The following is a 27,270-nucleotide window of genomic DNA, read 5'->3' on the forward strand; positions in this document are numbered from 1 at the left end:
CCACCATAGGCCCTCACTTTTTGTATAAGGTTAGTAGATGTGATGAGTACCATGTGGCATGGGTTAGAGCAATAGTGAGTCTCAAAGTAAAGGTAGCTAAACTCAAACCAGGATTGGATATTTTGTAAAAGTCAGCAGGTACTTCTGGATTAACTGTTCAGTGAACAGGGCTTTCAGGGCTTTCAAAATTACTTCATCCTGTAGTGGAGTCAAGAGCAGATAGTAGTATCCAGCCATCCAATTTGATGACCAGGCAAGAAACTGGAACACACAGCAACCCTAGAAAATGTTAACAGATGACTCAAAAAGCATTTTTATCTCCAAAGAAATCTACATTCCCATTTAAAAAAGAAAGAAAGAAAAAAAAGCACCTTACTAATCAGGGCAGTTGCCTCTGCAAACAAGGAAATCAAACAACCAACTATACCTCTGCCTGGAGCAAAAAATAAGTCCATTTCAAGTCCAGCAGAGACATTAGAAGATTCCATTTAGCATTTAGGCATAATTATAAGGTGAAGTATACTTTCCCTTATCCCATGGGGTCTCGAAGAGTTGGACACGACTGAGTGACATTTTCACTTTTTACTTTCCTGCACTGGAGAAGGAAATGGCAACCCACTCCAGTGTTCTTGCCTGGAGAATCCCAGGGACAGGGGAGCCTGGTGGACTGGCATCTATGGGGTCACACAGAGTCGGACACGACTGAAGTGACTTAGCTTAGCAACTTTACCTTATTAAGGTGTTTTGTTTTTTTAAATGGGAGTGTAGATTTCCTTGGAGATAGAATTATTGACTACACTACAGCTTTGACTGTGGATCACAACAAACTGGAAAATTCTTAGGGATGGGAACACCAGACCACCTTAACTGCCTCCTGAGAAACCTGTATGCAGGTCAAGAGGCAACAGTTAGAAATGGACATGGAACAATTGACTGGTTCAAAATTGGGAAAGGAGTATGACAAGGCTGTATATTGTCAGCCTGCTTATTTAACTTAAATGCAGAGTACATCATGAGAAATGTTGGGTTGGATGAATCACAAGGTGGAATCAAATTTGCCAAGAGAAATGGCAACAACCTCAGATATGCATATAATACAACACTAATAGCTGAAAGTGAAGAGGAACTAAAGAGCTTCTTGATGAGGGTGAAAGAGGAGAGTGAAAAACCTGGCTTGAAACCTAACATTCAAAAAACTAAGATCATGGCATCAGGTCTCATCACTTAATGGCAAGTAGAAGGGGAAAAAGTGGAAGCAGTGACAGATTTTCTTTTCTTGGGCTCCAAAATCACTGTGGATGGTGACTGCAGCCATGAAATTAAAAGACAGCTGCTCTTTGGAAGGAAAGCTATGACAAACCTAGACAGCGTATTAAAAAGCAGAGACATCACTTTGCCGACAAAGGTCCATATAGTTAAAGCTATGGTTTTTCCAGTAATTATGTACAGATGTGAGAGTTGGACCATTAAAGATGGCTGAGCACTGAAGAACTGATGGTTTTGAGTTGTGGTGCTGGAGAAGACTCTTGAGACTGGAAGGAGATTAAACCAGTCAATCCTAAATGAACTCTAAATATTCATTGGAAAGACTGATGCTAAAGCTCTAATACTTTGGCCACATGATGCAAAGAGCCGAAACATTGGAGAAGACCCTGATTCTGGGAAAGACTGAGGACAGGAGAAGGGGATGGCAGAGGATAAGATGGTTAGATAACATCACTGACTCAGTAGACAAGAATTTGAGCAAACTCTGGGAAATACTGGAGGACAGAGGAGCCTGGCGTGCTACAATCCATGAGGTTGGAAGTCGGACACTACTTAGCAACTGAACAATAATTAACTAATTAATAAAACCACCACTGCATCTTGAATTGGTAAAACAAGCGTCTCGTTTTGAACGCACACAATAATTTTGTTGCCAAACTGCTTTACATTTTGAAGAAAAATTTGTCTTCTAGAATGAAAGCCTAAGACAAGCTCAACACCACCACCTAGTGGTGCGAGGTATACATAGTACTTCTCTCGAAACCCATCAGACCCATTTGCCTTTTCTACCCAAACTGCTAAGGCAAAAGTAGGTCCTGAGAGACAGTAACAATGTAAAATAATAATGGAAAAGGAACACTGAAAGTTCAAAGGTCAGTTAAAAGCTTTATTGAATAAAAATGTTTCAGAGTAAGCAAGACTGTAAGAAAGCAGAATATTTTTACATCTCTAAAAAATATCAGAGCTAAATCTCAAAAAATGCAGTATAAAGTAAAGCCTATAGCTTAAAACACCTCTCTCCCCCACAAATACAATTTGGAATATCAATTATGTACAACAAATGTACTCAAGTTATATTGTTCCAAAACCTTTATACTAGAAAATCATCTCTCAAAAAAGGCCTATAATTGGTTTAATTGCACCCTAGGAATACTGTCTGCCATAAAAATCTATACATTTCAGAACTTATAAGTATTAAAAAACTAATGTCCTAGAAAGGGGATATCAGAAGTAGAATTATAGGGGTTGGAGAGTCTGAGCTCAAGTGGTTTAAGGCATCTTTTGTTTTTTCTGTTATTCCTCCTTTAAACTCATCACTTTGCTCTAAATATGCAACATGGCAAATATAAAAGATCTTATAAAAATATTGCAGCTTTCAGTAAATTATGAGAAGCACAGAGACCATCAGAGAAGAAAGCAATCATTTGGGGTGTGGTCATACTCATTGGCAAATACCATAGCTTATTTGGGACACAATGAATTCCTCCAAGCACCAAGGGGGATCAAAAGGTACTCTGAAGAGGTGGTTGTGCTATATCTCAGTACTCTAGTTCAGGATGTGGTCTAGAAAGCAGGATGCAATAAACCCCCATATATATCATAGTAAGCAATAAATCCCCCATATACATCAGAGTAAGAAAATTAACCTAATTTTTTTTAAAAGACTAAATATTTAATCTCTTAGCAAAGGAATACTAAACAATAAATTGGTATTCATGTAAAAATATGCAAACTGTGCCCTTTATACTAAAGTGCATTCAGTTATAATGTTTAGGCCCCTAAATCCCTTCTGCTCATTCCATAATTGAATTTTTAGTGGAACAGTGCACTACTAATCATCTCTCTATTTTCATATTGTCTTTCGGGAATACACTGAAATCTGGATCTTATCAGTTGGAATATCCCCACCCCCCTGGCTCCACCATACACACTCCCGCCTCCAGAAGACCTTAAAGCAGTTGTGTATATCATCATTGCTAAAATAGAGGATTTAAGTCATGTTATCTCTAGCGTTTAGAGTTGGTTCACTTAAGCTGCAGTATGGGATTTTTTTTTTTTTTTTTTTTGAAGCAGGAACTCTCTTCCAAAGTTACTTCCACATAAATTTCAGTTCATGCTAAGATAGCTGTTTATGTATATCACTTTGATAAGGGCAGTGGCTCACTGACACATAAATGTAAGGCCCAACATCATTGCAATTTATTATTCTTCATCTTCATCCTCATCATAGTACCGATTTCTCTTTATCTGTTCCTCTACAGACAGCTCTTCGACTACCTCTTCCTCCCAGAATCCCACATCCTGGGATTTCTGATTTTGAGTAGTGAATTCTTTAGTGGAGGGGTTGTCTGTATAGCTAGACCAGGTTTCTGCCTTGGGTTCTAGTGGAGACTGCTTTTTGAGAAGGTTTTTATCACTTTCATCTAAGTTTGCACCATTCTCTGTAAGATTTTCACTCCCCATCTCAAAACGAGGACTCTCCCTGCTTCTCCGCCCAGCCTCCGCTCCTTTAGATCCCTTGTTGGGCCAGGTTGGTTTCCCCACACTCTCATTCTTCTCAGAGGCGTTGGCATTTTCCATGTGTTTCCTTTCTGCTGCTACACCTCCTCCATACTCCTCACTTTGCTCTGACATGCTCCACCCCTTCCTGATAGGTGGGGACAAGGCTTTTGGGCTCTTGACTGAAGAGGTTCGAAATGAAGCTGCTACGGTGAAGGGGCGGCTTCTCTCCTTCAGAGAAGAAGATCGTCTTAGCTTCTTCAGATCCAGGTCTATATCCTCAGGAGCTTCAGGCTTGCTAATTTCATCCTCAGGAGGCCACTTAGGCTTCAATACTTTGATCCCTTCTTCCAAGGCACTTCCTGAACTGCCAAGCTCAGTGGGGGGTGGCCACGCGATCCTAAGCTTCTTGGTTTCAGCTGGCTTGTCTTCCTTCTCCAGCGGGCAGGAGGCCTTGGCTTCCATACTTGCAGTTAGCACACCCACTTTCTCAATGGGGGCATTTTCTACCCCTGGGCTCTGAAGGGTCTCCGCTGCATTTGGAAGCTGGACTGGTCTCTCCAATGTCTCTTCGTTTTCATTTTTGCTTGCCCACAGATCCTTGTGTGGTCTGTGTCCAAAGCCTTCATCATAGTTACCTTTAGATTTAAAGAGTTGATTGAAGTGAGGCTTGCAATAGATTCTCCCATGTAAAGAGGCATATGTTCCTAAACTGTTGTTTGAAAAAAAAAAAAAGAGCATAAAGTTAACAAATCTGTATCCTCTTATTTATACCAGTAGACTGAAACCTGGCAACTCTAGTATTTCCAGAAGATGCAAAGTGAGAAAAATATCTTTAAAAGCACTTCAGGGACTTCTCTGGTGGTCCAGTGGCTAAGACTCTGCCCTCCAAGGCAAGGGGCTCAGGTTTGATCCCTGGTCAGGGAACAAAATCTCACATGCCACAACTAAAGACCTCATGCACTGCAACTAAGACCCAGTGCAGCCAAATAAATAAATTTTTTTAAAAAGCACATAATCAGTCACCGAGGATGCTCCATCCCCTTTTAAACATGTTTGTTTGTATTATCCTTATTAAAAAAATGCTCATTTCTAGGCCTGAAACTTCAGAAGACATTCTTCCACTTGGTGCATGCTCCCATTTTCAAGTGATTTCACTCCCCTCTGTCAAAACTGTTAAAAAAAAAAAAAATTACTTCCAAGAAGTCTTCCCTAGGTAATTCCACCTAATTCTGATCATTCTATTTCCTAAGTATTTATAACATGTAACTATTTTTAATGATATTCCTTTGTAAAGAGTTGAATCATTTTCCTCCTAGTTTCCCATTTGTGTTACAATTTAAAAGCAGGAATGGGTATAATGCTCTGCCAATGGCTGGCACTCAGTAGATGCCAGTGACTGAATAAAAGGAAGCTATGGTTAATAGGAGAACAGCAAACAACAGCCAGAAGGCAGTCTACCCTAACATCAGTGCTGGACAGGCCTTTAGGACATCTGGTGTCTCTCAAAGGGTAACACATTTTATAGGTGGAGTAGAAAAACAACAGCATTTCCACAGGAGAAACATAAAAATTCAAAAATTCAGAAGAATGTGCTGTGGAGAAAAAAATACAGTGGGCGGAAAAAGAACCACTGAGTGGAAGTTACAGACGCACATTTTGGCTCAACAGAAGGGAAAGTTGTCGAGCTAGCACTACCACCAGAACTAGCTGAAGTGGGGTATTAACCCACCCAGAAGTGCCACACGGGTGCCAGGACATCTTTCAGCAGTATGGTGGAAGGGATGCCTGCTCTGGAAGGAAGGCTGGAAGAAATGGCATCTTGGTTACTTCCTCCTCCAATATGAATAAAATGAGGTCATATGGGATAGTTCCACAATTTGCCACATTTATATCCATACTTTGAGTTACTAAGAAGAAAGGATACATCATTATTTTCTCAGAAAACAAAGCAATATACAGAAAAATATGTGTTCTTCAGGATCTACTATTTTTGCTGTTTTTGCCATTTATACAGTACTTGGGATAACTTGAAGGGCTTCAACAAGTATCCTCTTGAGATTTCTTAACTGTATGATTCTTGATACCAAGGGAAAACATTCTGCTAAATTAGGTCACCAGCAACCTGCATGATTTAAGCTTTAGTCCTAATGTGTAAATTAATGTCAATGTACCAAGAAGTTCTAAACACCATTATCATTTACTATAATAAAATGCTTGTAATTAAATGGTACTTTTCACTTTCTTCAAAGATCCTCAACAGCACACACAATTCAATTTTTTTTAAATCACCCTCCCAACTGTATTAAAGAAAAAGCAATGATTGTAAATCTCTAAAACACAGTCAATTTTCTGGGATACTTCCCTCAAAAACATGACATCTCTAAACATATGCCAAAGCATACATGGTTCTCAACTGTACTAAGTAGGTGAGAAGCTGAAATCCTAAATGGTTCATCTTCCAACTTTACCAGTCTGTAGTCTGTTTTTGGATCAGTGATTATCACCTGAACAGCTACTACGACAGCTCTCTGAGCTCTTCTGTAACACCAGATACTATCAGCACCACAGATTTTAGTATTCTAAGTGTTCTAAAAACCAAAGACTCCCCCTGGAGGTCCACCCACACCTCCAGAGATGGCTTGTTTGGTCTGGCTTACCTAAGCTTGCTGTTGCAATAGGAACAACGGAAACAGCTGATGTGAAACACCTGCTGGTTGGCCAGGAGACGCTCCATGGAGTACACTGTTTTCTGACATTCCACGCAGGTCTCTCTTGCAGGTGCCTGAAACTTCTAGGAAAAGGTAAAGGACAACTTCAGCTAGCTAAGGCAGTGAGAAGTTAGTACTCTGCTGAGGTGGGCCCCAGGATTTACTTTGTTATCTATGGGCTCCCTTACCTGGTCTGTCAATTCTCAGAGGAACACTAAGCCTGCTATAGTTCTATCAGTTGACTCTTTAAAGCCATAGGCTCTCCTGAATTCCTTACCCAGACTGTCTGGCTGTTCTAAGTGCAGCAGCCACTGAGGATGAGTGGATCTAGGGCCAGATTGCAGAGAAAGGCTTAGACCAACCACCACACACACACGAGTATACACAAAATGATTCTGCAGACAGGAAATTAGGAGAAAATGTCATCACACACAGAAGAAAGATAATTGTTTAAGTGCCAAATAGAAGCAGGACAGACTTTTTAAAGAACAGTTTCTGAAGGGGGTAACTTTCAAGGAGAGAAAGAGCATTTGGCTTTGGGAAGTAGGAAAAGGCACTGGTTTTTAAAAATTTCTTTACTTAAAAAAAGTGTAATTTATATACAATGTTGTGCCAATCTCTGCCATATAGCAAACTCAGTTATATACATATAGACATTCTTTTTTGTATATATTTGGAAAAGATACTTGGATAAAGCAACTATCAAGTCCCTTCTGCTTATAATCTTGACTTACTTAATCCACTAGGCATAATATTTTTAAATAAAGCAAAATGGACATACAAAATGGAACATTTTAAAAGAGACACAAACTATTTTATTAGAACAACAGAAAAAAGCACAGCCCAATAAAACTATGGGTTCCATAATCTTTTTAAAAAAACCAAAAGGAGAATAAAACTAATGTACTGGGGCAGGGTGGGAGGAGTCATAATAGGGAATTCACGAACTGTTTGTAGTGTGGAATATGGGCAGGGTGAGCACAGCTGCTGCTGGTAAACTTAATCCTAAACTACACAAGGGCTTCCCAGGTGGCTCAGTAGGAAAGAATCCACTTGCCAACGCAGGAGATGCGGGTTCGATTGCTGGGTTGGGAAGATCCCCTGGAGAAGGAAGTGGCAACCCACTATAGTACTCTTGCCTGGGAAATCCCATGGACAGAGGAGCCTAGTGGGCTACAGTCCACGCAGTCACAAAGAGTCAAACACTAGTGAGAGACTGAACACACAAACTACGTAGTGTATTCTAGCACTGATGAACGCTGGAGTTCCAAAACTGTAAGTTTTACCCGATACGACGGAGTTACATGGCCACTAGGGTTGGGGGTAAGAAGTCTCTAGCTGTGTGTGATCCTTGACTTGTCCCAATAGAAACACCTCAACTACTAATAGTAAAGGTAGGAGCAGTTTGGTTAAGGCGGTCTGAAAGCTCTCTCAGGCAGGGTGGTGGCTCCTTTGCCACCAGGACCAGGATGGTAGCAAATAATACAACTTAGTCCCAAAGCTCAAGGCCTGAATGGTTAAGGTAAGCCTAAAATAAAACAGCTTATGGGTAAGATAGAATTTTAATTTAAAAAGTCTGAAAATAGACCCATAAAATAAATTCAGACTGCTGGCTCACTTGCCACATGATTCACAAAGAGGTAAAGCAAAAATAGGAATGGTTGCCAAGCAGATTTCAACAGGAAATGAGAGCAGAAAATGGGCAGAGGAGTAAAGGTTAAGATCTATAAAAGGGAGTTTAATAAAATTGGTGGTAAACTCCCAAATAGCACCAAAGGATTTAAAAATGAGGGGGGTGGTGTGCTGAGTGTTAACAGCAGGCTCTCCATTCCTTGCATTCGAGTCAAAAAGAAAAACTTAAAGACCACAGCTACAGCTCAGTTTACCAAGCATAACTGAGGAATTTAAATATGATCAAATGTTACTGTATTGAATGCTGTTGGCAGATATTAGGGCATTATTTGGAGTTCAGAAATGTTTCCTTCTTTTTTTAAAAAAATTTTATTTAAGTATATTTATAATGCTGTGTTAGTTTCTGGTATACAGCTTAGTGATTCAGTTATATATGTATATTCTTTTCATATTTTTTTCCATTATGGTTTACTACAGGATATTGAGCATAGTTCCCAGTGCTATATGGTAGGATCTTGATGTAGAATTGGTTCTTCTTTATTTCTTTCCTGTGTTTTTTTTGGCTGTGCTGCATGGTTTGTGGGATTTTGGTTCCCAGACAGGGATTGAATGCAGGCCCGCAGCAGTGAGAACTCAGCATCCTAACCACTGGACTGCTAGGAAATTCCCCAGTTGTTTTTTCTTATATCGACACTTCTAACTAGATAGGACATAAGTGGAGATGTCCTTGCATACTTTAATTAGGTTTCTCTAAAAGGACTAGGTCCTTGCCTAGCAAACAGGAAATATTAAAAGACAGAATAAAATTTGGGTATAATAGTACAATTAAAGCCTGTACAAATCACAGTTCAGACAATGTAAAAGTAATAGGCCCAATGTATTTACTTATCAGTGAAAATCTGTTTCAGCTCTAGGATGAATGCTGTATTTTTAACACTTAGGAGAATACATGTTCATTCTGGTTGGTAAAGGCAGAGGAGACAGAACTTTCCCATGGCAGAGGAGGAAATGGGTATTATTCTGCTAAAGGGGATTGGAGGCCTACAGAGCACACCTCTGTTTTACACACACACACACACACACACACACACACGGAAAAACACACAGTAGAAGGGTGCAGCCCAGAATAGAAAGCTGTAAGTTGAGCTCACATTAGGAGGAAAGTGGAAGGCAGGAGCAGAAATTAGGTACCAGGAGCAGGAAGCAGAAGCTGGAAGAGACAAACAGGAACCTTCAGTGAATACAAAGCATTCGGTGTGCCCTGGAGTGCTTTTTACTGCAGCTGAACTGAAGCTCAGATACAGACTCAGATCCAAGAATAAGACCACGTTTTCTTTCTTTACCAAGTAATGCTGCTAATCGTGGTAATATCAGCTCACTCATACCCACCTGAGGTTAGATCAGAGTACCCGCTCAGGAGAGTCTTCCGAGCCTTCACCCACACAAGCAGTGTCTCATGAACAATTCTTCACTGTCTTCCTACCTCCCACACCTGACCCACATTTGCTCTCTCTTGACTAGAGCCTTCACTCACAAGTGAAAAGGCATTTCTCTCCTTAACTTCAAATTAATAAATTGCTAGCTCAAACATCTGACTAACCATAAGCTTCTAACTAGCCAGACCTACCAGATTCCCATTATTCTTATCCCTTTTTCACATACACCCTTTTCAATATTATTTAAGGTTTATGCGGCAGCTGCCCAAGAGCCCCTGAAGTATTATAAAGACAAGAGGAGCCCAGCATGGCAATATACCAAGTCCTAGTGGCTGCGGCTGTGCCTTCCCTTTATTTCCTCTGTCCTGGGCTCTCAGCCACTTTTCTGTAATTGCCCCCGTGTCTATTCAGACAACAGGAAGCATAGTCAGTGCCCAAAAATCTCTACCATTATGGTAGGCCTGGCATACATCCTGCCCATGCCTTCATGGCATGCTTGAACTTGGCACAGCCACATTTAAAACACTGCCAGTAATAGAATGTTAGACATTTTTTAATCTTTATATTTTTTGCAGTTCATAAGATGCTTTGTCATCTTCCCTCCCTCAACATTTTTCACACTAAAGCACCACGATATCAGGTGCCTTATCAAAGCTTGCACAGTCAGTAATAACAGAATTAAAATTAAAACTCAGAATTCTTAACAAACCGAGAGAGTATTTTCTAAATTGTCCTGGAATAAATTTCCATAACTAAAGGAAACCTTTTGGGGAAGAGAGCAGATGCTAACCCAATTGAAAATGATTTCACCACAGCATTTTGAATGAACAAGTCTTCACTTTGTTTCAAATTAAAATATGTAGATAATATCTCAGGGATAGTCAGGAATGAATGAGGTAATATATAAATAATTGATGTCCCTAAACACTGTCAGGCCTTTGCCATCTGAGGGATGTTACAGGCCTTCTGTTGATCAGCATCGACTTAAAGCCTTTTTTCCAATAAATTTTTATAACTTCATCTACATTCTTTTGCTCTCTTGTCTTACATATATTTTTTAGTTCGACGAAGGCCCCAGTTGGGGTATATGTCTGTGTGTGAGCAGCAGCTGGCCATAAGTGGTGAAGCTAACTAGCCTTTAGACATAGTGAAATCAGAAGAAAATTCTGTACTAATGTCAGGCCTCCATGCCTCAGATAGAACACTATAAAAAGCCTTTCATTTCCTCCTTCCAATTTGTGCAAAATATCTGGGTAATTAAACTGAAACCCCCCCACCATACAGTAAATGTCTGGGCTGGCTCTGGCTTTAACCCTTCTGCTTACCCTCTGTGAAATTCTTTGTGCGAGCATTTTGGAGATATTCACACCTTACATAGGTTGCTCTACATGTAGAGGAAACATTAGTGCTCTGAGAAAGCAGTAAAATGATGTAGGTAGTCAGAAAAGAATCTAGATGCCCTTCTAGCATAGTTCTGATAGAGTTGCAAAACAGCATAAGACCTCCTACCCTGTCCATGAAGGAAGGGACAGGTACAAAGGGTACAGCCTCTCATTCAGGCTGCCGTGCTTTCTTTCCACATCCTAGGACAAGCCTAGGATCCTGGGGCGGGGCTATCCCAGACCAGTAGATGTTCCTAGGGCCAGTCACATCTCCTTCCTTATCCTCCCTCCAGGAACATTTAGGGAATAACATTTCAGTGGGAGAACATAAAGCTTAAGAGGCCTCTGAGTCTCTTGAGTTGAAAGGTCTCATCCTTCTCACAGGGTCTACTGAGCTCTAGACCCAGAACACCTATTTTGAGAAGGGAACCTGCTATTTAAACTTCTTTACTGCCAAGTCTCATCTATTGAACTGTCTGGCCAGTGTTCAAAATAGACAAAATCCTTACTTTTAAAGACTGATATCAACTGTGGAGTGTTTTTTGTTTTTTTATTTTACCTTATTAAGCTAAAATTTGAAATGAATTGAGTCTTTACCTTAGATGTCCTATTTTCAATAACAGGCACTACTAGGCAGCATGTTCTCCAGGATGTGGGGGACCCAAAATCTATTCTGAGTGGACACATTTATTCTTAGCTGTGTGTAATTTCCCAGTGGAGAAAAAACTCCTGTTGCATGGTCTATAGCCACGAGACCAGTTATGCCAGCAGGTTTTCCTGGAAACGCTAAAGTATCTACATACTTGCCTGCAGAATGTAAAGGGAAACTCTGAAGAAGAAAAAAAAAACAGTCCTTAAATAAAAGTGGAGATGTGACTGGGTACAACCCCGAGCTCTGTGTACAGCATAACCATCTGAGCAAACACAGGCAGTCAGGCCAGTTTCCTCCAGTCAAGACCTGAGGTGTATGTCTGGTGCAAGCAGGCTTATTCTAGTGCTGAGTGACCAGAGCCAAAGAGGCAGGCGTGGTATAGAGAGAGCTTTATCTCCGTCTCCTCTCTCTGGTGTGCCAGGAAGACCTTAGTGAGGTGCATTTCTTTGTACATGGCCCATCAGCTCAGATCCTGGAGTATGAACAAGGAGGGGTCTCAAAGGTCCAACCCAGGGCCAGGAGGTCTGGTCTCGACCAGATTGAGAATTCAGACACACTTGAGAACAGATTTTAGTTCTTAGATCAGCTACAGAATCCCCCTAGTCCCTCAGGCACACAGAATCCACGGCCAAGTCAGCTTTGCTGTTCTTGGTCCAGAACCACAGCCCAAGGACTCACATCCGGGCAGGATTGCTGCTGGAGAGGAAATTAACCCTGTGGCGTTTGCTACTTTGTTGGCCTCCAGATACTGGAAGAAAGAAAAGTGCCGATGGCAGCATGAGCAGAGCTTGGAGGCCAGAAGATAGGGTCACGCTAAGGACATGCAGATCCCATCACACAGCTCAGTTCTTTCTTCCCAGTTCACTTGCTTTCTCTTGTTCCTTTCTTCATGTTTTTGCTCCTTTCAATAAATCGTACTCTCATGTCTCTGCTTCGTTTAAAATCTTATGTCTACCGTCTTCCCCCACCCCCGCCCCACCCTCTTTTTCAATCTAACCTTTAAATCCTGGATTCTCCTTACCTCCCTTTGTTTCAAACCCACACCTGTGTCTTCCTCTCTCCATCCTTTCTGTGCACTAGAACTTTCATCAAGAGACCAGTCATGTCCACAGTTGAGAGACAGTAACATGGCAGACGCGTGCATGAAGTTGAGGCAGTATACAAATCACCTTGAAACTAATTCTACCCACTGAGTTTCTCTCAAATGTTTAAAGCCTTTGAAACAAACCTTGGCTACTTAAGAGACCACCACAGGAGGAAGACACTAAAGAAGTGTTGGTATGTTTGGTTACTCATGCAAGTGGGTAAATCAGCATGGCATGAGCAAAGCATTCAATTAAAACAAGTTAGGTGAACAGCCTAAAAGAGAGGCTGGATATATATATATATTTTTACCTTTGTTTATTTTTATGGGAATATTCACTTGTTCATAGAAAGGGAAAAGACTGCTTTTAAAAATTAGTGAATAAAAGGAGACCATAGATTGAGTAGCCTAGTAAAATTTTCCTAGGGTACAAACATTTTGCATATTCCTTAATATCTAGTGTTATAACCAAGTGTAAATGTTACTTGAATGTCCATTTGTAGAGCAAATGGACTGGGCAAACCCTGCTGAAATGTACACATTCTTTCTTTAAATGCACTGACTACCAATCATGTTATGGTTAAGTTCTTCAGACGAGGGAGCCGCTATCTTTAAGCTAACATTGTACATTCCCATCCAATGGGCTGATTTTAATTTAACAGATTTTTTGTATTGCTCATTTTATAGGTTTTTACCCACAGATTTATGAATTTGGACTTAACAAGAAAATAAATCGGGTTATTTTCTTTCACTTTGGGTTTTCTTTCAGGAGCTTTCCAGATTCCAGACAGAGAGCCTCATCACGCCTGGCTCAAATGCCTAAGAAAAAGTGGCAAGACTTTCAAGAAAAGTGACTGGTTCAAGTGTGCTCTTATTTGGCATTTTCATCCCCAGGAAAGCCAAAACAGGTTACAACGAACACAATGATAAAAGGTGCAATGAGCTTTACTAGTAAACCAGTGTCTACAGGCTCCAAGAGAAATCACCATCATACCTTCGGTGCTTTGGGAGGAGAACTTTCAGAAAGGCTGGAGGCTCTGGCATCTGGACTGAGTGGCTTGGGATGCACAGGCTGCTGGACCTCACTCTTGACCTGGGAGTTACCTGCTTGAGTTACAGAAGGAAGACATTTTATGGTATCTCAAGAGAAGTATCAAAAAAGGTTCTTCCCCAAAGCCAAGTTGAGGCACCTCCACTATCAACAGGTTCTTTCAACATCAGGAAGAACACTGCTTTTCTGTTGAAGAATATTCTAATACTAAAAGCTATGCTGTTAGATTCTCTCATAAATTGGGGTGTCAACACAGAGGGTTTCTCATCCTTTGCCACACACAGCTGAATGCAAACCACCCTACTGAAGGAAACTTCTACCCTGTAGCATTTGTCATTTTTAAAGGCTGCTTGTAGACTTTGATGGCTTTTTGGCAGTTAACACTCCCAATAACTCCTTCTGGGGTGTTCCAACTGAACTTGGGAAAATGGGGGAATGTGTGGGCAGAAATTTCAAAACACATGCTCATGTATATCTGTGTATATAATTTGATACCATCTTCTTGGTCAGTCCTACAGCAAATATCCATGGATGAAGATTATGGAAAAAGGCTCCATAAAATTTTTTTCATAGTCATTGACGTGTCACTTACATAAGTTAATTTCCTGCCAGTATATTCATTGTGTGGAAAACTCAGAAGAGGCACAGAGAAGTCATTCACGCAGTTACTAAGGAACCATAAAAGAATTCCCTAAAATCTAGAGTTATGTCAACAAAGTATTCAAAGATTAAGGCTTACTTTTCAAAAAATGTTTTGCAAACCTAGTCAAAACTCAGAAAAATTTCTAGTCCAAGCAAAATGATTGCAAATGGAATGTTCTTGGATTCAAGCAGCAAGAGTTTTTCTGAAATTTTAAGGCAGGGTTTACTAGAGATCTGTTTAGCTAATACTTCTGCTTCTTGCTGAGTTTTCAATGTTTAGTGAGTTATTAACATGAGGAAAAGCTAGAAATCTATCTATATTAAAAAACTAATACACTGAACATCAGAATCAAAAGTGGACACAGTAAATTAAAAAACAAAGATTTCTGTTTTTGGGAAAAGAGGCTCAAAATGATTCCAAAGTAGGATGAAAAGGTGATCAAATTCAGCATCAAAAGGAAAGATTTAGCCAGAGGGCAGATTATAGTACATATTTATATAGATATAATAAGGGTATTTTTAAAAGGTTACTCAAATACCAATTCTTATCCCCTGTAAATAAAGAAAGTCCTTTTTGGCCAAACTTCTATTAAAATGAAACTTCAAAATTATAGTTTTTACAGCATTAACTCCGAAAAGGTTTGGTACAAAAGACAGGGTAAGTTCAATGAGAGAAGCATCAAAAATATTCAGTTTGCCACAAGTTAATCATATTTCATTGAATTTAACATCTCTCTTTGCCATGGGATTTGTGAAAGGTACCCAGTCACCAGTCCTTAAAACCAAGTGAAAGATCTAATCAGCTCCATTACTGGATTTAATATGTTACATATTGTCAGAGCTGACAGAACTGGGGACAAGCCCCACCCCCACCCCCAAACAGGGGCAAGAGAACAAGACCCTCACCCTCCAGACCTAAGAACGAACACTTACGGGAATCATCTTCAGCAGGGGTGGAATGGGTTGCCAGGCTATTCTCAGATGCAGAAACCTACAAAAAAGACGGGAGGATTAAGAATCACACTAAAAATAAAAGAGCAAACTGCTGTTATATGCCATAAAAACCTGCTGACTCCAGTCAGTCACCGGCTGCCTGAGGGGAAATAACGGGCCCCAGAACAGCTGAGCATTTAAACAAGAGGCAGCAAAATGTCTTTTACAAGGATATTAACATGCCTCTCAATTACAGAGTTACGTGAATAACAGACTGCAAGCAACTGCCAAAAGTGTGCATTATCTTCCTTTATAAAAGAACTTCTAAATATATCTTTCTACTCTCAAAAAAAAAAAAAAAAAAGAGGGAAAGTGGGGTGTGAAACAAAACCTTCTATCAGGGAGGGCAAAGCTCCTCACCAAAACCCACAACTCCTATAACTGTAACTCACTCCAAGGCAAGATAAAGTCTTTACATACAGGAACTATTATTCTTTCATTTTCCTAATTCCTTATTTCCCAACCAAATACATTCTGCTGAAAAAAGCTTGCTGGTACAGAAGACCTTCTGATAGCTATAAAACAAATTTATCTATAACAACCTTTTGGTATTATCTTCAAGGTTAGTTTCCCTTGTTTAATTCCAGTCTCAAAATGGGAGTGTTTAACAAGATGGCAGATCTTAGGTGTAGGTGATTACTTTTCCCATTAGCCATCAAATTTAAATAAAAGGACTTTCTACCAGCTCACTCCTCCATTCTCTTGTCCCCTAGTCCTTCAGTATATCTTCCTCCACATTCAAAATCATGAAGGGTCATCAAATGATCCAACATGCACTCTTCATGGAATAGTCTTTCATTCAGATGCCAGGGATTTTATGGGTGATGCTGAGTGTTTATATCAGGATGCCTAATTTACTGAATAAATTTACAATGGAGATTAAGTTGTTAGCTGACAGCACATGAATTTCAGCATGGTCAGTTTTTTCCTTTATTCTCTTTTCATTACAGGAGTTCTGACATGGTATAAAACAAACCAGTATAATAATAGTTCACACTGATGAAATGTTTACTATGTTCCAGGTATTGGAATGACTACTTTAAAGGTGTTATTTCATTTAATGATATGAAATAAATTTTCTGAAAGTAGGGCATGGCCACAAAAAGCTCTTCAATTCTTGCTTAATTAGTAGGGGCATCCATCCCAAGAAGTCCTTTTCTCACCTCCAATTTGGACACCTTGAACCTGGAGGGTAAGCTTAATGACAATCACGACATCACTACACATACCCACCTAGATGACTTCACTACAGGAACAGCCAGGAGACAGCATGTGAGGTTTTGCTCAAACATTTCATTAAAGAAAAGTACAAATTCATTCACAAAAGGAGAAAGGGAAAACCAATACCTTGACAAAATTCTCTATTTCAGGCAACTTGACCCTGGCATTAATGTCCTTTTATAACAAACCGAAGTTCAAATAGCTCTTAGGTATTGGTTAACGAAAGCTAGGCAGCCAGCCAAAAGGATAGCTGAGGCTCTGAAAAATTTTACAAATTTTAAGGCATCCAAAGGTTCATGAACCTACGATATATGCTTGAAGGCTATGTACTATCTTTATTTCTTCTATTCCCCCCCTACTCCCCAACTTGTGATTCAGTTGCACTGATGCCCTTTTAGACTGTAATTAAAATGCTCTGATCCTCCAGTTCAGCTCAGAGTTCCAGTTGCAAATCAAGAAGACAATTAAGAAAGAAACATGAAATTAGAAATAGGGACAACTCAAGTACGATTATCCAGATGATTATTTTTCAAGTTATGCTCCAAGAACAGATGGGAGGATTTCAATGCAGGATTTCATTTCTTAAATGTCTTTTTTTAGAGTATATAAGAAAACTTTTTGTAAGACATAATCTCACACTTAAAAAATGGGAAAACCAGGCAGACTGATGCGACAACTCACTAGAAACATTACATGAGACATGGAAGTAGTGCCTCAGCCCACTGTTTTAAGGATGTTTTGTAATTTGATTATTTTATGATTATGAAAAGTATTTTGTCTGATTATTTCAAAATATATTTGAGATATGGTTTTATAAAATAAAGTGATTCAATTTTATAAAATAAAAACTCCTAAATTTTTTCCTGTTCTATTCTTTGAGTCCATAAAGAAGGTAGAGCGCCAAAGAACTGATGCTTTTGAAATGTGGTGCTGACTCTTGAGAGTCCCTTGGACAGCAAGGAGATCAAACCAGTCAATCTTAAAGGAAATCAACCCTGAATACGCATTGGAAGAACTGATGCTGAAGTTGAAGTTCCAATACTTTGGCCACCTGATGCAAAGAGCCGATTCACTGGAAAAGACCCTGATGCTGGGAAAGATCGAAGGCATAAGCAGAAGAGGGTAACAGAGGATGAGATGTCTGGTTGGCATCACCAATGTAATGGACATGAACTTGGGCAAATTCTGGGAGATGGTGACAGGGAAGCCTGGTGTGCAGCAGTCCATGGGGTTGTAGTCCGATATGACTTGGCGACCGAACAACAATTCCTTAAGTGAAATTTTGTGGCCATTAATCTGAGACTACTTTTCTGTATTCTTACTTTGGTCCAAATATGTAGTATATCTCATGAGTTCCTGTTGGTATGCTGTCAATGTGTGTGTGTTAGTTGCTCAGTCATGTCTGACTCTTTGTGACCCCATGGATTACAGCCAGCCGGCTCCTCTATCCAATGCTGTCAAAACATCTATTTTAAAAACTTATAGTCAAATAAGTTTGAGAACTATTGCTCTTAACCCATTTTAATCATCTCTTCACCTTTTGTAGAATGGCCTCAAGGGTGTCAAAACGTGTAACAGAAACAATGATTATATGCCTATTAATCAATGTAATAGATTTGAAAGCTCTTTTTCCTCATCTAACTTAACACTTGATCATCATATTGAATGAAAGACCAAAGACACTGGGTAGTGGATTGTCAGAGAAAATGACAAATTCACCTTACATTTATCTTGTTGCTTATTGCAGCTAAGCCATGCATCTAACAATAAATGCATAAAACCTGATTTGCTTAAAATCTTCCCATGGCTTTCCTCTGCTGCAGGACTACACCCATACTTTTAAGGGTTTTTCAAGATCAGCCCTGACCGTCTCCCTTCATCTGTCTCTTGCCATTGCCTATATGTACTTTATGCTCTTGGTTGGGTTCTCTGGTTTCCAAACCTCTGTTGTGTCTGCCTGGAATATACTTGTTTTTTATAGTCAACTTTCCCCTTATTCACTTGGCCTATTTCCACACATCCTTCAAGATCTAGCTCAGATATCACCTTCTTGAGAAAGTCAGGGTAAGTGTCCTTAGTCCAAGATTCCATGGCCACGCATAGCCTTTTCATAACACTTGTTTTGCTGTTTTATGATCACCAACTTGTTACGCATCTCCCTCCTACTCTGTTAGCTTCCTTGCAGGTAAACCATTCCACATGGAATGGTTTGTTAACATTTAGTTGTTGAGCTCTAACAACTTTAATGGCAGAAAGTGAAGAGGAACTAAAGAGCCTCTTGATGAAGGTGAAAGAGGAGAGTGAAAAAGCTGGCTTAAAACTCAAAATTCAAAAAATAAAGATCATCGCATCCAGTCCTATCACTTCATGGCAAACAGATGGGGAAAAGTGGAAACAGTGTCAGATTTCATTTTCTTGGGCTCCAAAATCACTGCAGACAGTGACTGCAGCCATGAAATTAAAAGATGCTTGCTCCTTGGAAGGAAAGCTATGACAAACCTAGACAGCATATTAAAAAGCAGACATCACTTTGGTGACAAAGGTCCATATAGCCAAAGCTATGGTTTTTCCAGTTGTCATGTATGGATGTGAGAGTTGGACCATAAAGAAGGCTGAGCACAGAAGAATTGACGCTTTTGAACTGTGGTGCTGGAGAAGACTCTTGAGAGTCCCTTGGACAGCAAGGAGATCAAACCAGTCCATCCTAAAGGAAATCAGTCCTGAATATTCATTGGAAGGACTGATGCTGAAGCTGAAACTCCAAATACTTTGGTTACTTGATGTGAAGAACTGACTCACTGGAAAAGATCCTGATGCTGGGAAAGACTGAGGGCAAGAGGAGAAGGGGGCGACAGAGGATGAGATGGTTGGATGGCATCACCGACTCAATGGACGTGAGTTTGAGCAAACTCCAGGAGATGGTGAAGGCAGGGAAGACTGGCATGCTACAGTTCATGGGGTCACAAAGAGTCAGACATGACTTAGTGACTGAAGAACAAGTTGTTAAGTTCAGCATTGCCTGTGCTTAGCATAGTGCCTAGCTTTCAAAATACTCTGAACTAAAAGAATGACATCTTCTTACATAAAATGTGTTAAATTAATAATATACAAATAACTTTGAAGATGGTATCTCTATTCAAAACAGGGTTTTTAAAAAATCACTTAAGCATTTGCTGAGCAAAAGAATTTTCCATTGAAGCTTCATTATTTGGTCAGCTATAAGTTGCACAGTTCCCCAACCAAAATTATGTGACCTGCAAAAAAGACAATCTGTCCTGGCAGCTGTTAGCAAATTCCCAGACACTCTATAGCCTAGAGTTGTTTCTAATTTTAAGCAACTAATTTAGAACACATGCTTCCCTGGCAAATGGACATCAGGCTTTTCAACCCACCTTTTCTCCATCTGGATAGGAGATGCAGACCTCAGGACCTGGGGGCACATTCTCCTTTTGCTCCAATTTATGAGTTTTGATTTCACCACCACTGGCTCTCAACTCATTCTACAAAATAAAAATAGTCTGTGAATTTTTTAAAAACAAGTCTCACAATTCTCTTCATAGCCATCTATTAAATAAACTTGGAATGCTAAAAAAGAAATTCTTTTCCAAGGCTTCAAGTCAAATCAATCCCCTAACTCTCAGAAGCAAAACCCATTGACTTGTGAAATGACAAAAGCAGCTTTGTGGACACACACACCTCAGAGTTAAATATTTATACAACTAGTCCAAAACCTGATGCTCATTAGAACATAGACACATCAACACAGACACACACACCAACCCTCCCCCCTCCCACCCTGCTGCCCAGCATACAATATTCTCGTGATTCACTCTTCTAGCAGCACAGCTTGTGGGAATGCAAAGCTGGTGAGTTTTATCAGAAAAGACCATTCTGGAGCAGGGGAAAGGAGGTGCCAAGTGCCAATAATTAAGAAAAGATACTGACCATATATATAAATGCCCGGCCTGGAAAGAAAGACAGGGATGATGCATATATATAAGAATTGAAATTATACTTAATGATACCGTAAAATAGCCTTTTGTTGTGAGACTTTCAAAAACATATTTTGGTGGGGTTTTTTTTGCATAAAATTCATACAGTATACTAAAGACACACCTTATTCTAGTTCTCATAATACAGCTTCAACATAAAAAAGCAGACGTGAGTCAGAAGGAGTGAGCATAATCATATTTGTTTTCCTTGCAAAGAACACTTGGGGCAAAATATTAAAATCAACTTTACTACTAGATCCAAAATCAATACAGAGGTAGATGAATATGGATATTTCCTACCTTTAGCCTACTAGTAATCTAATACCTTTCTTGTTCTTTGTGATTCTTCAGGTATAGGGAGAAAACAATCCATTTATGGCCACAGGGCCAATGAATGGAGTGTCAGTGGGGAGTGACTGTCTCAGGTGTGGAATTCCAGATTAAGGCCCACAGCTCTGGCAGCCAACACTGCAGAACCAACCGTACAACAACCGGAAACTTATTTCTGATCTCGCCTCAAAGCCCAGCCCCCCAGCATCAAGAGTGTGTGCCTTGCTACAATCATGCTCCTCCCTGTAGCGGCCTGAGAAATTCTTTTGGGATGAGATAAAATATGCTTTTTACAAGAATTCCTTAAGGCTTTTCAACTCTTAAAATTTACAGAGCAGGAGAACCGCAATGTAAAAACTCTCATTAGGAGTTGAAAAAACAGTTACCAAACAGGTTTTTCCACTTAGAGAGTCACCTGGTCGGAATGTTTATAGCAGGAGGTCACTGAGAAGCAGCAAAATCCTGCAACAAGAGGGAATTAAGCTCCACAGATCATGTTTGCTGTATTTCCTGACCTGCCTTTGAATAGAAGTCTACATTTGCTTGTTTTTTCACACTCCCAATGAATAACAAGCCTGTGATGGTCTACTTCACTACTTATTTACACACATTATCTCTTCTTAAAACTATAGTGAAAAATCAAGATGAGATTATTCATTGCCCAGAGACTTGGTCTACCAATAAATACTACTGGAAAAGGCATATACTTCATCCTGTGGTGGAAAGAAGGGTCAATTCCAAGAATTGACACTGTGATTTCTAACAGACACTGGTTCAGTCTGCTTGGGAACAAATAAAAGCTAATACTATTCTTCAAATTTTATTGTGAAATAATAATCAAGAGATTAATAATTTGTCATTTGAAATCTTAAAAGGAAGAGATGTTTGAAAGATACAAATGTATGTGTACATGTGTATATATGCGTGTGTACTTATGAATAAATGGCATTTAAAAGGTAACTTCACATAAGCGGTTCTGTTGTGTCCTCCTGCCAGTTAAACCTAGGCAAGTATAACATGGAAAGATCCTCCCTTGTATTAGAACACCACGTTTTTGTGCTTACAGAGTACCTCACCCTCCTATCATTTCTCCCTCTTTTTCTTATCCGCTATTCTATTTCTTTAGAAAAGTATTACATCCTAGGAATTAAATATTAAGTAGATCATATCTTGTGTGATTTCATTTACGTGAAAGGTCCAGAACAAGAAAACCCATAAAAACAGACAGCGGATTAGGGGTTCCTAGGGGATAAGGAAAGTGTAGAATTGGGAGTCACTGAACAGGGATGGGTTTCTTTTGGTGGTGATGGAGAAGTTTTAGAGTTAGACAGTGGTGATGATTGCACAACCTTGGGAATATATTAAAAGTCACTGAAGTGCATATTTTAAAATGGTGATTTTTATGTCAGGTGAATATATATGAATAAAAATTGCAGAAAGCTGTCCCATCCCATGTTAATATTGAATATATTCAATATTTCTCTCCAGTGTTCTCCCTTTCGTCTCTCAAAGACAAAAATAAGTGTTCATATTAAAACTAATAAAATACTACTATTTTTTTGTTGGCCACTATGCAGCTTGTAGGATCTTAGTTCCTGGACCAGGGATTGAACCTGGGTCCTTGGCAGTGAAAGCACTGAGTCTAACCACTGAACTGCTAGGGAATTCCCCAAAAACTACTTTAACAAGATTAAGAAGAGACAGGAAAATTCTCAATGGTATTACTGATGGTAACATCACCAAAGAAAAGGTGGGTGGGATAGGGCCTAGGAAAACAAAGTCAGAATTAGAACATGGTAAGGATTACAAATGAAGCTAGGGTAGGATTTATGTGAAGAGAGAATGGCTGGACCCCAGGAAGGAGCCAGGGCTCACAGGTCAGGGTGTGGGAGACATTTCTAGTTCCCATGGTCGGTGACCATTTGCTAGATGAGTGAATGAATGAATCATGCCGAACACATACTGTATAGCTCGCAGAACTGCTTTGCTTGGACACAGCTGCCTGGTACTTGGCCATTCGATCCTTTATGGAGGTTTCTGACAGGCGTGGGAATTCTAGATTTCGCCTACTCTCTTTTTTCTCCGAGTTGAGTGCTGAAGATGACAGCTGACCTGCAAGCATGCAAACAATATGCTTTAATAGAAGATAAAGGTGATTTGAATGATTTCAAGATTCTAAATTTTAGGCTATTGTAGAATCAACCTACTCTATTAAGAATACAAAGAAGGAAATCAGGATTATAACTGTTATTTACAAGGCAACACTCACTTACTTGGTGCCAACATTAAGAGGAGATTGCCTACCATTATTGAGCGTTACATATTTTTAAATTTTGGCTTTATTTAACATGTGAAAAAATTAGATCACAATGCCATTTTAATTTGGATTTCTTTGATTCCTAGGAGGTTGATGGTTTTCCTATATTAATTGATTTTATTTTTTCTTTTGTGAAGTGTCTGTATATGCCCCCTTCAGAACATAATTCCTCTCTCAAGGTGTTATGTTAGCATCAGCAATATAGGATAATCAGCAATCTTGACAGGGGATAATGTCCATCCATGGAAGCCCTCAAGTCCTAGACAACCATGGAGCCAAAACTGTTGGTAATGATGTTTCCCTTACAATCCTGCAAAATGACCCTCTGGTTAACACAGGTTACCACTGACAAAGATGAATTAAAAACACAGAGAAGCTATTTGGAGAGAGCAATCAGATTTGGGAATGACTTGTATATAACAGCCTTCCTTTTAATTCGTATCACTCTTCCTTTAAAAGCATCAGCTTTGAGGTCAAAGGGTATTGCTACTAATGAGTACTTCCTAGAAAACTTTCCACACGTGGAACTCTCTGCTTACCTGGGCCTATTTCCAAGTCATCCAGAGAATAGCTATTTTCAGACATCTTCCTTCCACCTGCACTTCGGCTTTGGCCCCGAGGAATCTTTTTGAAAAACAAAAAACACCAATAAGTTTTGCAGCAAGGATGGGAATTTTTTTTTTTTTTTTTTTTTTTTGAGGATGGGAAATCTTGATACAATGCTCAAAATGGAGGCCTGTAAATCTCCTTTAGAAGTAAAACACAGAAGAGACTGGATTTTATACTAGTTTTTATATACCACAGAATGTGTTTTTAGTGTTATAAATATCAAGCACCACATATTCACAGGTGCCCAGGGGAAAATAAGTAACTCTATATAGGTAATGCGTTCTGCAAAAGATTTCTGCCTAACCACCTTAACCAGAAAGCCTCAGAATTTAATAGTCAGTGGAATGGCATCCTCATGTCTCAGATGAACATGACATCTCTCCAAGCTGTGAAGTCCTGATGGCAGTATCTGTGGTTGGCTTTCTCTATTCCAGTTCATCCCTGTTCTTGCTGACTGGTTCACGTCTTCATCCTCTTTTTCCTGGACTACTGTGTGACCTTTCTAACTGGTTCCTCTGCCTTCCAATGAAGTATCTATGATGCTGCCATCATCCCACGTAAAACAAAATAATTATCCCCAAACATAAATCTATGTTATTCTCTTATTTAAAATTCTTTAAGGATTCCTAATCACTCTGTTTATTAAATCTAAAGTGCTCAGTTTGTCAGAAGAGATCAGTTCTAGATCTGATCCCTTCTTACCCTCTGGGTATTCTCTTCCTCACCCTTTACTCTCCAGGAAAAGCAAATTGCTGGGAGGTCCCTGATATGGTAAATGAGTTCCCTCCACCTGGATTATGCTTATTCTTCCGTTGTCCAGCAATGCCTGTTCCTTCAAGACTCAGTGTAAGCTAAGCCAGTGGTCCCCAACCTTTTTGGCACCAGGGACTGATTTCATGGAAGACAATTTTTCCATGGACCAGGGGTTGGGGGGGGGGATGGTTTCAGGATGATTCAAGCGCATTACATTTATTGTGTACCTTATTTCTAATCTACTGTTGCCACTGATCTGATAGGTCCACAGCCCAGAGCTGAGCAAGTTCCCTCTGATCTGATACCTCTCCTCCATAAATCTAAGTAGCCCTTCCTCTGTTCTCAAGCACATGGTCACACTCCCATCACGATGCTTATCAAATTGTTGCGCATTCCTATACTGGACTGGAAGCTTATTGAGGGCACAGACAAGCTTTTATTTTTTTAATAGAAAAGTGAAAGGTACAGATCTTTTTAAAAATAAAGTATTCCTATGAGTCCCATAAATTACTACATTTTTATCTCTCATACTTAGGGTAGGTCTATAAAGAAAATTCCAAATTATACTTTTAAGGCTGGAAAAGTAACTCAAGAGAAAGCCTGAGTGTCAAAGGATGTTCCTAAACATAATACACAGAGAGTATGTTATGTTTACTCAGCTTGCGATGAGAGCCTTCAAGCAGATCCCTATCATTGAAATCTCAATTTATTTCCAGGTAACTTGATGTGGGAAAGATGTCTGAAATCCAATATGACAGGAGACAAGAGTAAAACATTTAGCATCCTTCTGAATTCAACATTAGTAAATGATTATTAAACCTTTAAGTTCAATGGGCTAATCAAACAACAGTAAAGTTTAAGACAGTGGATTATCCCTTTTTTAAGTCCCCCTGCTCCCACTTGGTGGAGAAGGCGATGGCACCCCACTCCAGTACTCTAGCCTGGAGAATCCCATGGACGGAGGAGCCTGGTGGGCTGCAGTCCATGGGGTTGCTAAGAGTCGGAAGACTGAGCGACTTCGCTTTCACTTTTCACTTTCATGCATTGGAGAGGGAAATGGCAACCCACTCCAGTGTTCTTGCCTGGAGAATCCCAGGGACGAGGGAGCCTGGTGGGCTGCCGTCTATGGGGTCGCACAGAGTCAGACACAACTGAAGCGACTTAGCAGCAGCTGCAGCTCCCCTTGGAGATAGGAAATATGCCATGTCAGAAATCAGAGCCAAGGATTTGGTTTGCTTATGTCCTACCAAGACTATCTCTTCTTGGGACTTCCATAGGGGTCCAGTGGTTAAGAATTCGCCTACCAATGCAGGGGACATGGGTTCGATTTCTGGTCTGGGAAGATCCCACATGCCATGAAACAACTAAGCCTCGTGAACCACAACGACTGAGCTCACATGCCTAGAACCTGTGCTCTGCAACAAGAGAAGCCAGCATGTGGCAAGGAAGAGTAGCCCCCGCTTGCTGGAACTAAAGAAAGCCATGGGCAGCAACAAAGACCCAGTGCAGCCAAAAATAAAATTAATTCATTATTTTAGAAAAAGAATATTGTTTCTTGCAAATTTAACATACATTTAATGTACTTCATCTCCAGTCAGCTTTGCCATGTACATTATTTGTTGAATCTATTTTTTTAAAAAAGCAATAGCAACTCTAACCTTGCCACATCGTACTCAGGTCAGCAGCACCATCAGTCACGTCCACATGACTCCTATGATGCAAACATTCTTGTTCTGGGAGCAGCCCACCATTTGGAAATGAAGGTCATCAGCCAAAGTGAAAAGATAAGTTTGGCAGAATACCCTTCATCCACATCTTTTTGTTTTTAAAACATTTTTCATTTGCAGAGGGTTACAGTAAAGGAAATTCCAAAGATTTATTCCAAATGCTGCTGCACTATAAGATGATCATTATAAAACCTAAAATTTTCAGAGCTCAAATAGGGAGAGAGCTTGGAAATATACTTTTAAAACAATAACAACAACAAAAAGGAACAGGTTTTGCACTCTTAACACTAGAGCAATATTTCAAATATTTACATTCTGTCAAAGGTAAACTTGAAGCCAATTCCAAGAGTATGTGTTACATGTTGCAGCCTGCTAGGAGTTCAGTCTTCTGTCTGTTCTTGTAGCCATGTGGGACATTCTGACACTAGTGTTATTGAGAGCAAGACCATTTAGAACCAGCATACATGCTGGGCTAGGTTCTTTGGTTTTAGATGCATAAAATCTCCCATCTTTGCTACCTTTTTACTTAAATCTTTGGGTTAAATAAAGTAAGAGCCTTTCTCCCCCCTCACTCTCAAAAGTGAGTGAGGATGGTTCATCCTCATGAGGATATCAATACTCTGAATTATTTTCTTTCAACTACTAAAAAAGTGAATATGCAAAGTCATTTGCTATTAGAGAAAAACAGAAAAACGTCCCTGGAAATCAAAGTTATATTGACACCGGTTCTGAGGAGGAATACAACTTGGAGATAAGATGGCTTTTTAAAACTAAAAAAAAATTTTTTTGTCCAAGCAGTATGTGGGATCTTAGTTCTCTGACCAGGGATCGAAACTGCACCCCCTGCATTGGAAGCATGGAATCTTAACCCCTGGACCACCAGGGAAGTCCGATGAGATGGCTTTTAATGAGCTCCTGGGTGAAGCACTAAGCATTTCTTTGAATATCTTTCCACCTCCAAACCACTCAAAGA

At 39.8% G+C, this 27,270-nt stretch overlaps 1 protein-coding gene across 5 annotated transcripts in view; it reads right to left on the bottom strand.

Annotated features, from left to right (window-relative positions):
- Positions 1 to 2,131: 2,131 nt before the first annotated feature.
- The window catches only part of LIMA1 (LIM domain and actin binding 1), an 89,296-nt gene continuing 64,157 nt past the window's right edge, over positions 2,132 to 27,270 (bottom strand). For 2 of the 5 annotated variants that reach the window (XM_040234046.1, XM_040234047.1), the window contains exons 5-11: positions 23,748 to 23,832; positions 22,855 to 23,003; positions 19,962 to 20,069; positions 15,262 to 15,346; positions 13,657 to 13,769; positions 6,426 to 6,559; positions 2,132 to 4,477 (exon numbers count right to left, since the gene is read on the bottom strand). In XM_040234046.1, coding sequence (XP_040089980.1) covers positions 3,469 to 4,477; positions 6,426 to 6,559; positions 13,657 to 13,769; positions 15,262 to 15,346; positions 19,962 to 20,069; positions 22,855 to 23,003; positions 23,748 to 23,832 — 1,683 coding nt within the window. In that variant the 3' untranslated portion in view covers positions 2,132 to 3,468. The remainder of the gene's footprint in view (positions 4,478 to 6,425; positions 6,560 to 13,656; positions 13,770 to 15,261; positions 15,347 to 19,961; positions 20,070 to 22,854; positions 23,004 to 23,747; positions 23,833 to 27,270) is intronic. The other 3 variants (XM_040234050.1, XM_040234051.1, XM_040234049.1) reach the window with 3 other exon arrangements.

This window comes from Oryx dammah, unplaced genomic scaffold (assembly GCF_014754425.2).
Source record: "Oryx dammah isolate SB20612 unplaced genomic scaffold, SCBI_Odam_1.1 HiC_scaffold_29, whole genome shotgun sequence".
Taxonomy (NCBI): domain Eukaryota; kingdom Metazoa; phylum Chordata; class Mammalia; order Artiodactyla; family Bovidae; genus Oryx; species Oryx dammah.